Raw genomic sequence first — 14,114 nt, 5'->3', positions numbered from 1 at the left:
CACGCGTCTGGAGTTCATTTGCAGTGGCTGGAAGCCCTGGCATGCCCATTCTCTCTCTCTCTGTGTCTGTATCTCTCAAATAAATAAATAAAATAAGCAAAAAAATAAATAAATAAACAAGTCAGTCTCCAGAAAGTCTCAATAGTGGACAGTTTTATTGAAAATAGCACACCATGCAGTAATGATTCAGAGATTTAGGATTACTCAAATCCTGTTCAGATAAACTCTCCTTCCTAACAAGGTCTCTGCAACAATCTTTCCATAAAAGCAAAGCATTATCTGCTTGGGTTTTGGACCCAAATAACTTTCCAATGGGCCTTGAGGCCTGTGATTCAAGCCTCCTTGGTTCCTGGTGGGTAGCTGCAGTGGCAAGGACTGAGGTCCTTGCTGAAGGTGCAGGCAAACTTTTCTGACAAAACTGTTCTCTCTCTGCAAGAAGGATTTGTGTCCCCACAGGTCATGAAGGTCTGGTTTTCAAGAGTGAAATAACAAGAGTAAGGCGACATATACCTCTAGAAAAAGGTGCCCTCACGGTCCCTTTCTTCTTGTTGTTCAGGGCCCCCGTCTCGTCCTCTCTGGACACTATAGAAAGATGGTGTCTACATTTTAGATCCCAGGATTTGAACTGGCCCCTTGTCCTAAAGGTGGGATGAAATGGTAAAATCAGCCATTCCAATAGACCTTAAGGCCCAGCAGGTTGTTCTACAAAGGGAATTAAAACATAAATAACCAAATTATTTATTTGTAGGTAATGATATTAAAATTTCTAAACTGGAAGGAATTGCTTATAAATTCAAGTACTTTTATAAATGGTAGTAAAATCTCATATTACGTAAATGAGCCTTACATAATCCATAAAATGTCTGTAGTATTACAATAATAGTACTACTTACAATAAATCTCATTTTGTACCTTGGGGATTATGTTTTCCATTTTAGTGAGGAAAAATTCATAATGACCTCACATTGAGATACCTAAAACATATCTGTCTGGGGCTGGTATGCGTGGTTGGCCAATGGCCTACTAATTGTGTCTTAAAGAACAGTTTGTTATTTTTAAAAAAGTGAATGTACCCACTGCCCATTACTCCCTACACATGCCCTGCACTTTTGACTAGATACCCATCTCTCACTGTCTCCCCTGTCACACGCATTCACATGAGCATAGATGCCAACCTCACTCTCTAGAGTCTCTTTGGAAACAGGACCATAGAATGAGAAAGTTTCTTCCTGGTAGTTTGCATATGCTAGGATATGAAGTTTCTATTCTCACTATAGTAGATAAGATTTATTTCTAACTCTCTGCTAAAACTTACAAATCTGTTTTCCTATGGATGCACGTATGCAGTGAGTATGTCATTTTATATTCTATATTTTAGGGATGTTAGATGTCAAATAGATCATTGTAGGCTGATCCTGTGACCTAAATACTATTACAAGATTGGCTAAACATAGTCATTTTATCTTGATCATATATTTTTTTAAACAGTTGATTTTTCAAGGCAGGGTCTCACTATAACCCATGCTCACCTGGAACTCACTCTGAAGTCCCAGGCTGGCATCATACTCACAGTGATCTTTCAACCTCTGCCTCCTGAGTGCTGAGATTAAAAGCATGCACCACCACACCTGGCTGACTTGTTTCCATTTTGATCTTGATCATACAGTTTTTGGAAATTTATAGTATCTGTGAAAGGAAGCTGCGGACTAAATTCTTGTAAACTATCAAAAATGCATCATTGTTTCTACACAACCAAATTGTTCTTTGTAAGGAGTCATATAGAAAAATCAGTCAAAATCAGCTTCAAGTTGGCCAGGTTATTTTCTTCAGTTTGTACCCAGTGAATAAGTGAAGTAGAATGAGGGAAGGTGTCACAAGAAAATCCACCTGTTTTCACTACTTAGACATTTATTTAGGGTTAGAGTGGAATGATAGTGGTAGGTTCAATCTTTCTTTAGTGTTATATAGTTTCAAGCTTTGCAATGTAAAAAGTGAAAATTCCTGACAACCAGCAAGTGGGCCCTGAAGGTATGGATGAGCACATTGCCATGATTTTAGGCACAAGCCAACTAAAGCATATCTGTGGTATGAGTTTAATGAGTAAATAGGTTAAACTTAGCTGGATGCATGTAGCCCCTGGCCCAGCTTGTAAAATTTTACCTTTGAAACATAGGGCCAAGATGTCAAGAGTGACAGAGTACAAAGATATTAGAATATAGAAACAGTGAAGAGAGACTAGCTGAATAATACAAATCATTTTGCCTCAGGAATACAGGAAGTCTGTGCTTCACATGCATGAATATTAACCAAGTTAACTTTCTGTCTGCGAGTTTCTTTCTTTTTTAAGTGCATCCACTTCTTGGAAATTAAATGGATTTATGTTGCTTGTAAAAATAATGTTCAGCGGGAAAGCTAGGCTTTTGACAACTTTTAACAGATCGATGTCAAGAGTGCGTTTTGGAAACCTGGAACAAGCACAGCAGGTGAACCTCTAGCTTGGATCTGCTGTGCTTACTGGTGTGTCTTCAAATTGCAGGGAAGGCCGCAAAGCCCAGTGGAGACTCTGACCTGCAGTGGGCAGCCATGGCATTGCCAGCCTTCTTTTCTCTTGTAATTGGCTTTGCTTTTGGAGCCTTTTACTGGAAGGTAAGAACAGCTATTCATCTGCTCACCCCTACATCATGTTCACATATATGTTTGTTCATGCATATAGCACTAACAAACCTCTAAGAAAGGTTGCTCATGAGAAAAAAAGGCATTTTTGCCTTATAGCCAAGGTAGAAGTTAACTTTTAGAATAGTTGCTAACATTCTTCATTCTATTTGGGAGACAACCCCTGTAGCTGAGAACTGTGCATGAAATGAGACCTAGTTTAATTGTCTGAACTAAATATAAAAAGGAAGAAAATATGCTGAAAATCATATGATGTACTTCAAAGCCAAATAGGATGTCATTCATATTACTCCTCTTTTGTTCTCTTATTGAAGGCTGTCTAAAATTTAAAATAAGCCAACTCACCATGACTCAGCTTTTAGAAACGTCTTAAATTTTATTACTATTTAAAATCTAATAGTTCCATCTTTATTCTTTTACCTACAACATGCTAAAAATGTTGAGTGGTAATGCATGCATTTTTTTTTTTTTGCATGATGAAAAACATCCTGGTATGTAAGTGAAATGCCATAAAAGTGAAGACCACTTACCTCTTAAATATTGTTGCAGTTTTGCTATTTCTACAACATAAGCTATTGTTTTTCTCCCCAGAAGAGACAATCAAATCTTACAAGGGCTGTTGAAAATATACAGATTAATGAAGAGGACAATGAGATAAGGTATTCTGTTCTGGTAAATATGTGCCTTAGTGAGCTTAGCACTGCCATTTCTCGTGCTGTGCATGCAACATGCGCTTAGCATCTTTACAGAGATGTTCTCTGCTGGGCTGCAGCTCCTACTGAGTGTGTACCAAATCCTCCTATTTCAGACATCTCACGGTTTACTCGGTTCTGTCTTTACCAGTATAGTATGTGCTTTATGTCCTATGGTGGCAATCATCTTCATCTGTTTTTATCTTATTACCTATTGGGCACATTGCTGCCATGAAATTTTCCTTTAGCATTTTTAGATTGAATCTTTGTTATATTGTTTCTTAAGCCACTGGGTGCACTATGGCTTCCTACTCACCTTTATCCTTAATGCGCTTTCTTACTTGACTCCAGTTTTCATGACCTTTACCATACCATTCCAAGTTTTTCTTCTTCTTCTTTTTTTTTTTTTTTTTTTTTTTTTTTTTTTTTTTTTTTTTTTGGCAGGTTTCCACTCGTACCAGAGTATTCTGGAGCTTACTTACTCTGGAGTCCAGGCTGTCCTCAAATGCATGGCAATTCTCTTACCTCAGCATATTAAGTGCTGGGAATTAAAAGCCTGCACCACCATGCAACATTTTATTCAACATTTTTTTCTAAAACCAAATACAAACATTGTCTTCAGATGTTTTAAACCTTTGTTTGTAACTGAACCAGATGACTTGACCAACTTCCATCATATTGCCCCAGCAATATGAGGTTAGCTTTGGTTATAATTTTCAATGTTACCTTTTCTCATCATGTCTAGCAGTATATATACATACAGATTAAATGCATATAAGCATTTTCAGAATGTGCATACAGAAAGTGCTTCTTTGAAAGCACTTGCAATGACTGTATTGAGATAAAGTCATCTCTCTTCCACATAATGATACTTGGGAAGATAATACATAATGAAAAACAGCCTGTTATAATGCCCAGATCATGGTGTACTCCAGAATCCCTGTCCAAAGCAAATAGCATTTTTCTTGTTGTTTTTTTCAGTATGTTGCAAGAAAAAGAGAGAGAATTTCAAGAAGTGTAATTGTGGCTTGTAGCAACACTGTTACCATCATACACTGGTAAGTTTTTAGAAGTAAAGCTAAAATAGTGGTGATATCTTACAGGTAAGAATTCAGAAACAAATTTCATTTTTAAGTCCTTGATCTAGCAGATGTCAGATTGTTAACTGAAGTTGACATAATTGAATTGTGCATATGTTAATCATTGTATATTTTCAGGTTTTGAAAGGTCAGTTGTGTTAGTTCAGAATAATGACTTCATCTTGTAAGGAAGATATGTAAAAATAGATGATAGTTTACTTGAAATACCTTTGAGGTAAAAAATAAATGGAAACTGCAAATTAGGAATAAAAGATAATACTAATCGAAGAAAATAAATCCAATTTCATAAAGAGTGTCCCACTTGTTAGAAAAAGGAAAAACTATTTGAAGAAAAAGGAGAAAAAGCATCAATATCTTACAGTCAGAGTAAAACTGTCAAAGCTAAGCCTGCTGCAGGACATGTAGGAATTTATGGACCAGGATGTACTAACTATAAGCCAGTAATAGATGCCTAACATGACTGTGGTTTGGGGAGACTCTGAGAGTAAAGGTGCATAGATCAAGGCAAGATGTGATGATATACATTATCTCCCCACCCAGTCTACTCTCCCTGCATTCAAGCTTAGCTGTGATTGGTGGAGCACCTAGATGATCCAATATAAAGTCATGTTTTCACTCATTTTCACTTCTGTTGCCCAGCTGTTCATTCCATTCTTTCCTTAGCCACCCTCCAGCCCATTTTCCAGTGTGTAGTGATGTCTGCCATCTCCCTAATCTCTTTCTTGCACTCCCTCACATCAGGGGATGCTTACTCCACAGGTCAACACTGATAATCTCTGTCTGTTCCTTTCTTTTCCTGACAGGTCATTGTCCTTCCAGCTTTTACTTCTGTCCCAGATTCCAAAATTATCTTCAGATCAAATCATCCCCAGGGAAGCCCAGTCAAAGTCCTTTGCTTCTGCTACTAATACGTCACCATGATTGTAATAAAAGAACACTTTTCAACACCCTGACGATAAAATAATCGTTCCACATACTTTTTATTTTTACCTTCAATCATAACCTTGAACAGTATGTCAAATGTATGATTAGAATCCTCTCTTTTCTGCTTTTATCCTAGTTATCTATACTCACTATTTTTTCTGTCCAATAACATAAGTAGAATCTTTTTTACTTCTCTAGAGCACTATTCTCCAAGCAGTTATGGTTATTTTTCCTAGAAACCTTGATCCTTAGTCCTAGGACAAGCCTCACTACTTCTTTCCTGCTATTTCAGTTCCTTTATGTCAAATATCTACAAACCACACATTAAGTAGTTAATTTAGGATCTCAATTAATATCTTCTGTCATTTGGTTTTTGAATTTCACTTCAAGAATCTGTTTTAGTATGATACTTCAAGCATGTGGTTTTGTGGCATTTGTCCTGCGACATTTGAAGAGTGAATTATTATGGAGAAACACACGCCACTTGCTGAGGAAGAAAAATAAATTGATGACCCTTAAGGTGATTCTAGTGAAGCACCTAATGCATATCTCTCATAGTCACACAGGAGCAGGTTCTGTCTGTTCTTACTGAAACCACAGCCAACTGAACTCCGTGGCTACTTGTAACACGGGTTCTTGATTTGTTGAATGAGGGCATGTGAGTGAATGAGCCCCATATGAAAGTTCAGCCAGATGGTAAGTGAGATAGTTGTAAAGTAGGCCTGTGCTTTATCTTGTGTCTGTGGGTATGTGTGCGGTTGCAGGTTCTGATTAATGAGGCAGCCCAGATGTATATAGAAAAAAATGACTATAATTATATCAGAAGTCTCCTATTCTTCTGTGTCAAAAGTACGAAATATTACCCATGTATGAAATGAATTAAAGTAGCCAAATATGGTGGCACATGCCTGCAATACCATCATTCAGTAGGGTGAGGCAGGAAGATCACAACTTCTAAGTGAAATCCTATAATAAATAAATAGTAAGCAAGTAAATAATAAGTCATGTGAAAGACCAGAAATGTTTAGGAATAAACTTATCATACCTATTGATTAGTCACTCAAATATGGATGATGAATAAATGAAGTCAGTAACTATTAAGTTTCTTTCACAGAGAACCTTAATTACCACATGAGACTTGATAGGACATCACATTACTTAAATAGATAATAAATATCTTATGTCTCTTTTGAAAGTCAGCTCTTGGTGGGATTTATGTCTATATTTAATTCTTAGATTCCACCAAACTATATCACTTATCTTTTCCACATGTAAGTGATAAATAAATATTTGTTGAATAAATGAAGAGATGAATGACTATCTCAAAGAACTGAAGTATGAGAATAAAATTTGCCAATATAAAGACACAATAATCTTGAGCATATGTAGAAGTTCAAATGCTGAAGAAAAAAGTAGAAAAATCTTCAAATCTCAAAGACACATATATATCATATGTAATAACTGATTGACTACTTTTTAAAAATATATATTTTATTTATTCATTGGATGCAGAGAAAGAGGCATAGAGAGAGAGAGAGAATGGGCATGCCAGGGTCTTCAATCACTGAAAATGAACTCCAGATGCATGTGCCCCCTTGTGCATCTGGTTTACATGGATACTGGAGAATTGAACTGGGATCCTTTGGCTTTGCAGGCAAATGCCTTAACCGCTAAGCCATCTCTCGAGCCCTGATGGGCTACTATTTATTTATTTAGGAGATAGATAAAGAAGCAGAGAGACTGTATGTGTGCCAGTGCCTCTAGAAACTGCAAATCAACTCCAGACATAAACATCACCTTGTATATCTGGCTTCCATGGGTATTGGGGGATTGAACCTGGGTCTTTAGGCAAGCACCTTAATTAACTGCTAATTTAGTTCCCCAGCTAAGGCAGGAGAATCTTAAGTTTTAAGATACACCAAGCAGTTTAGTGAGTCTCTCTCTCTCTCCATACACACATATATATGGGCGGGGGGGGGGATGTAGCTTAGTGGTACAATGCTTCTGTAACCTATGCAAGGCCTAGTTCAGTTCACCATATTTCAAACAAACAAACAAAACACTCACTAAGAAACTTTTAGTCATTTTGGTGAGAGGCATATGGTAGGTAGGTAGTTGAAGAAACTTAGGGAATGTATCAGATGTTGGGGTGACCAGAGGGATAGCGAGTGTGTACCTGCAGGAAGGGGTTTTGTCTAGGAGACCCATTTTCCAATCAGATTAGAGAGAAGGAGTCACTGAAGTACGTTCAGAGCCATGGCAGTACTGAACAAGAGTCATTGTGGTAAAAAAATCAACAAAGCTGGGTGTGGTGGCACACACCTTTAATCCCAGAACTCAGGAGGCAGAGGTAGGATTGCCAAGAGTTCGAGTCCACCCTGAGAATACAGAGTGAATTCCAGGTCAGCCTGAGCTACAGTGAGACCCTACCTTGGGAAAAAAAAAAAAAAAAAGTCAACAAATTCTTGTTACTGGGAGGAAGTGAATCTTAACAGAACTCAAGGCTGATTTGTAATTTAAGAACATAGCAGATGGTGGTCTATTAAAAGAAAATGGGAAGGTAAAAGGAGATATTAATAAATATTGGTTCACCTGATCAGTGGTCATATATGTTGGGCTAAAGCTGTGGAGATCAGTTGGGATTGGAAATCATAGATTTGAAATTTGAAGTCATCTACACAAAATCTTAATTGAACTCTTGGTAGGACTGCTGAGCCATGGACCAGACCCAGTCTGCTCTATAGTAAACAGCATGGGTTGTAGCATTTATACAATTACTTTCAGTTACTTACCCCAGTATGGTAAGAGTCGAAAGTCATTCCCATTAGATAGGCATGTGGAGAGATTGACAAAAGAAACATAAACTTAAAATTTCCAGGCTGAAGACATGGCTCAGTGGCTAAAGGCGCTTGCTTGCAAGGACTACCAGCCTGGGTTCCATTCCCAGTACCTACCTAAAGCCTGATGCACAAAGTGGTGCAAGCATCTGCAGTTGCAGCTGCAGCTGCAAGAGGCCCTGGTGTGCAGTCTCTCTCTTTCTCTTTCCCTCTACTTGAAAATAAATAAAATAAAAATATATTTATCCAGGCATGGTGGTACATGCCTTTAACCCCAGCACTCAGGCGGCAGAAGTTAGAGGACTGCTGTGAATTTTAGGCCAGCCTCCAACTCTCAGAGTGAACTGCAGCTCAGCCTGGCCTAGAGTGAGAACTTATACCCCTCCCCCGAAAAAAAATCATTTTTTTAATTTATTTATTTATTGAGGGAGGGTCTCACTCTAGCTCAGGCTGACCTGGAATCCAGTTTGTAGTCTCAGGGTGGCCTTGAACTCATGGTGATCCTCCTACCTCTGCCTCCCAAGTGCTGAAAAAGTTTTTGTTTTTGGCCGGGCATGGTGGCACACGCCTTTAATCCCAGCACTTGGGAGGCAGAGGTGGAAACTTGGGTAAGTCAGTTAATAGCTTTTAACCCACATGTTTTCATATACAGTCATGTACTACACAATGATGTTTCAGTCAGTACCACACACACAATGGTGGTCTCATGACTGTAATATAGCCAAGGTGTGGAGCAAGTCATACCATCAGATTTATATATGTACATCCTATACTGTTTGCACAACAAAATCGTTTACTGACTCATTTCTCAGAAGGCATCCCCATCATTAAGTGACACATCACAGTGTAATGAGGGGATGATGATGCTTATCCTGCTTATTTTGTGAGTTTGTTGTAAAAACTAGGGTATCATTATAAAAATTGTAGTTTTGTTCTGTAGAAAAACAGTTGTCAGCCTTCAGTTTTATCTTCTTTGCTATGTGACCTAGAGATAAAAATCAAAATAGATTTCCAGTCTTGCTTCTATAGATTTAATTAAGTCTAGAATTTAAAATTATTTATAGCTTCATAGCTTTCAGAATATCCTTCTGTTTAATGTGATTCCTTGCTGCTTGTCTTACTTTACTTGATTTTAAAACATCTTTTTGGATTTCTTAATTTTTTTTAATATCCCATCATTTTTATTTCTGGTTTAAATTCTTGTTTCCTAACTTACTAGAAAGTTGAAACAGATGAATGTTTCACACCAGCACTAGAAATCTCAAATACAGTATGGCTTTTGCATTCCACCAAGTACAATAAGCTTAACTAAGGCCAAGTACAATCCTCCTGGGATTTTGTCTGGGTGTGGTGCCAGGATTTCAGTCTTCCTTCTATCAAATGGAGTGGTGAATGAGAGCGTGCTTCTGCTGCTTCTTTGTTGGAAGACGTGATAGCTTCAAACCTACCTAGTCAGATTACTGGAACAGCTCAGTGGCTGTGAGGCTGTACTGACCAGCTTTTTCACCTGTTCTAGCTATATCTTCCACCATACCTCACCATCTGGGTCCACTTCACTCCCTGCTTGCTGTCTTGTACCTCAATCCTTCTTCCCTCACCATCTGTCCACCATTCTTTTTTGTTTGAGAGAGAGAATTGGCACCAGGGCCTCAGCCAATGCAGTCTAAGTCCAAACACTTTCACCGCCTAGTGGGCATGTGTGACCTTGTGCTTGCCTCACCTTTGTGCATCTGGTTTTCGGGGGATCTGGAGTGTTGAACATGGGTCCTTAGGCTTCGCAGACATAAGCCTTAACCGCTAAGCAATTTATCTAGCCCTGTCCACCATTCTTTTTGCTAGAGAGACTTAAGGCTAAATAAATCAATAACCCTGTTGTCACAAACTGAGGTAATTCTAATATGTCCAGAGTCATAAAATCCACAGGATTTTTATTTACCTATTCTTATGTTCAAGCACTACATGACAGGAACTGTTATAAGAATTGTGCAGCAGTACAAAAGAAAAAGTTCCCTGACCTTTGAGAGCTTATGTTCTAAGGAGAGGAGACCGACAATAGACAACAAATCAGCGCTCCTAGATAAAACATAGGTGAACATAGGCGATCATCACAACCTCAGCACATTCACAAATTATTCAGTGATGACAAAAATCAGTCATGTCATAATCTCTCTCTTGTTTCCTTCCTCTGTAGGCTGGTAACAGTTCATGTTTGCTTCATAAATGAAGCAGCTTTAAACACATTCCTATTCTGTCTCAAGCGACAGACCTCACCTCTACCTGTTCTTTCTACCCATGACTCTGTACGGATGATTCAGAAATTGGAGCAGCGTGTTCAGCTGTGAACCTGGCACTGGTTACTCCTCTGTACAGAAGAACTTGCATGGAGCAGCACTCTGTTTTAAGGACGTGGGGGCCTTGCCAGGAACGATGGGGAAGAGAGCCGGTGTCCTAATCCATACACACCATTTGCATGGCTCTAGAAATGTGTATGCTAAAACTCCTCCCAGCTTTATTCTTCAGTTACAGTCCTCAGTCTTTTAGTAGTCCTGGTCTCTGCAAGTACATTTCAGCCTGGATAGCAGGGGTGATTATTATTATTATTATTTTCTCAAAGCGTTTTAGAAAACAACTGTAGAAACAAAACTTGGTAGCATCAGCCACTGGGCCGAGTGGTAAGTAGTGGGGAGGTGGCAGGCCCGTCAGTACTGTGGCTGCTGATTTGTGGGAAGAGCCGAACTTGTGCTCTTCCTGACCTAGATCCCCCTAGGAAAATGGACACGATGGGTTGCTTCTGTCCACGCCAGGAAGCCAGTGCTGAGTCATAATTGTGATGCCCTGGCATAGGGAAGATGCTGAGCAAGATTCAGCACAGGAAGAAGCTATGAACACTGACTAGTGGAAGAATGTGCCAAGGAAGACATTTGGCCCCTAGTGAAGCCAGTCTTTTCCCTTAACCACTCTAGAGTGTATAAATCATGTTTGCAAAATATATTATGACATGTTTATATTCTGAAACTATTACAGAGCTATGTAATAGACTTGGGAGTAAAATGCTGAATGTATGAAGGTCCTGTTTTGTCTTTTTTTTTAATTTCCACCATCAGAAAGAGTAAAAATAAATTATGGTATTTAGTACCTAAGGTTAGAAGCCACACCATATACTAATATGGGTGTTGAAAACTAGGTAGTTGGGATTGTACAAGAATGCAAGGAATCAGGAAACTTTAGTTATTTATAGTATAATCACCATTATCTCTTTAAAGGAACCATTTATTTAAAATCAGGCACTCTATATCCATTAAGGTTTATGAAATAAAAACAAAAAGAGATTTATGTATTTATGCATGTCAATTTACTATTTAAAGTATGTGACAGAATTTCTCATAGTAGAGTGAATTTGGAAGGAATTCCCAAGATGGACATTTTGCTTTTAAAGACACTGTGGAATTCACTTTGTCAATGTTTTTTATAGTGAAAAAAACAACTGGCTGGTCAAAGAATGGTTTTATTTTGATGAGGGTTCTTTTAACACATGATGATCAAACACATCAAAGAATCCACAGCTTTTCCTCCTAATTTAATCCTTGTGAGAACTTTTTTTTGCCATGTGCTATAACTAGAAGATCCATTTTCAATGTGGTTATGCAAAAAGGAATCCATAAATGAGCCACTAGCTCTTCTTTTATTTTAAAGGCCCAAGAACTTCTAGTATGGTTGGATTTTAGCTTATAGTCAAAGCTCATACAAAAACAACTCTGGAATGTGGCCTCAGCTCTTTTTTACACCAAAGAGTACAAATGATTTCTGAAGTCCCCATCTTCTCTAATGTGTGTGCCTCTTAAGGCACTAATCATTTCTGTGAGATACAAACCAAGTGCATTGGCAACCTGCATGCACTGGTCCAAGCTCATGGCAAAATGACTAGTCATAAAACTCAAGGTCAGTTCAATTGCTGAAAGGACCTGTCTCAGTGTGTGGCATTGATTGCTTTGGGGAAAACACACAGAGGTTGTCATGAGTCATATGTATCTGTGTATAGACTGAGAATATTGTTACTTCCCAGTTTGATGACTTGATTTATTTATTTGATGGTTTCAATTTTCTTGGACTTATGAAAATGCTGTTTACTGAGTTTAAGCACACAATAAATTTTGTTCTCAGAGCTAGTAGTAGGATTTGAATACACAAGGACACAGTCTTAGTTGATAGAGCTGAGTAAACACATTTAATAGGCTATGAAATCTGACATGGTAAGGCAGGAGATATGTGTCCTGCCTATTAGTTGTATTGGCTCATGAAGAGTTATGCAGATGGTCATTTTCTAATACACTAAGGTTCATTAATATGCATGAACAAGAGAAAGATGGTGAACATCATTTTGGATACTATCTACTCGGACATTAACTATGGCATATCTGCTTTCAGATAATAATACATATCTTTGCATATTTTATTCCATATGTATTCTGGATATTCTTTTTCTTAAATTATGAAAAGCTCACAATTGAGAAGATCCTGAAATCACCTTTTAAACAGGTTCCATGCATCTGAGTCTCTTTTGTAATGTCGAAAATTGCCTTTTAGTCAAAATGATCTAAGAAATCTGTGGAGTCTAAGTTATATGGAAAGCTTTCTGCACCTCTTTGGTAGAAACCAAATCCAGCTCCATGACTAATGTGACTTGGCAGCCATGGTCAAGTGTTCTGATACTGTATGATAATCTAATGTGTTTACCCTACTGCCACTTTTACTGAGTCAGAAGAAAATTGTTTTTCAATATGAAAATGAATGCATAACTTGTATTCTGAAAGAAGTTTCACATGTGTGAAAAATTAATACATGAAAAGTATGTGTCCACCATGAAGTATGTGCTTTTAGCAAAGACTATAACCCGTCCTAGTGAGTATTTCTATTCTTTGGAGAAACAGTGTGGCACATTTTGGTACTTTAATCCATTGAAGTTATAAATGAACAACAAAAAAAAGCCATTCTGGAATAATGGGTATTTCTAATGTGTTTCTTTGATATATCTTAATTTCAAGATTTGATTTTGATATGGGACTTCTAGCAATTCCATGCATATTCTTCATAAAAAAAAAAAAAAGATCTTCAAAGAGCAGTTTGGCATAGTGGGACGAATGTTGGAATTGTTAGGAACTTCTAGTCGGCCAGTAACTTACACGATAAATTCCCTTACCGCTCTGGATCCCAGTTGTGTACTTATCTGTATTGTAAATTCAGGAATGAGTCTTTATGCCAGATGACTGGCAAAACAAGGGAAATAGAATAGAAACTGCCCCCTACAAAATGTTCAGCTTGGCCTCTCACTAAGCTTGAACATACTAAAAAGCCCTTGCTGTTTTGGTTTGTAATGTAAATAGGGTCCATTAGTAGAATTGAAATTCAGTCTCAAGTAGGATGAATTGGATAACCATTTACGTAAGAAATGGCTTTGACTTTTGCTTAAATAAACGTTTTAGATCACTTCTGAGCAATGAAAACCAATAGTGTATTCTAGGAAGAGCTGCTACAAGGTATATGTAACATTTGGAAATTCACCATAGTAATCATTGAAGTGTTCTGATATATTGAAAGCTAAACAGAAAATGAAAGATGTTCCTAAGGTTTTTAAGTGCCAGAAGATATTTTAGAACCAATTTATGAAAGGATAATTCATAAACTACAGTCACAGTGATAAAATAGGACAATAATTTTAAAGTAAGCCGGTTTATCTGTGAAATGATGACATGGTGAAATGGTTTAACAGACAGTCATTCAGGTGAACATTTCCATATGGAGCTGATTATTACAACTCATGGGGATGCTGCTGTTCAGACTTAAGAGGCTTTGTAAGGATAAAGTAATGGTACCTTGATCTCATAATTATT

General features: G+C 37.8%; 1 protein-coding gene across 2 annotated transcripts in view; it reads left to right on the top strand.

Moving 5' to 3' along the window:
* Nucleotides 1-13,355, top strand: part of Kitlg (KIT ligand) — a 93,631-nt gene extending 80,276 nt beyond the window's left edge. For both annotated transcript variants that reach the window (XM_045152889.1, XM_004650161.2), the window contains 4 exons: nucleotides 2,537-2,646; nucleotides 3,265-3,332; nucleotides 4,347-4,423; nucleotides 10,418-13,355. In XM_045152889.1, coding sequence (XP_045008824.1) covers nucleotides 2,537-2,646; nucleotides 3,265-3,332; nucleotides 4,347-4,386 — 218 coding nt within the window. In that variant the 3' untranslated portion in view covers nucleotides 4,387-4,423; nucleotides 10,418-13,355. The remainder of the gene's footprint in view (nucleotides 1-2,536; nucleotides 2,647-3,264; nucleotides 3,333-4,346; nucleotides 4,424-10,417) is intronic.
* Nucleotides 13,356-14,114: the final 759 nt, after the last annotated feature.

Source organism: Jaculus jaculus, chromosome 6, assembly GCF_020740685.1.
Source record: "Jaculus jaculus isolate mJacJac1 chromosome 6, mJacJac1.mat.Y.cur, whole genome shotgun sequence".
Classification (NCBI taxonomy): domain Eukaryota; kingdom Metazoa; phylum Chordata; class Mammalia; order Rodentia; family Dipodidae; genus Jaculus; species Jaculus jaculus.
The sequence above is the reverse complement of the archived record's forward strand: the minus strand, read 5'-3'. Positions and strand labels throughout refer to the sequence as shown.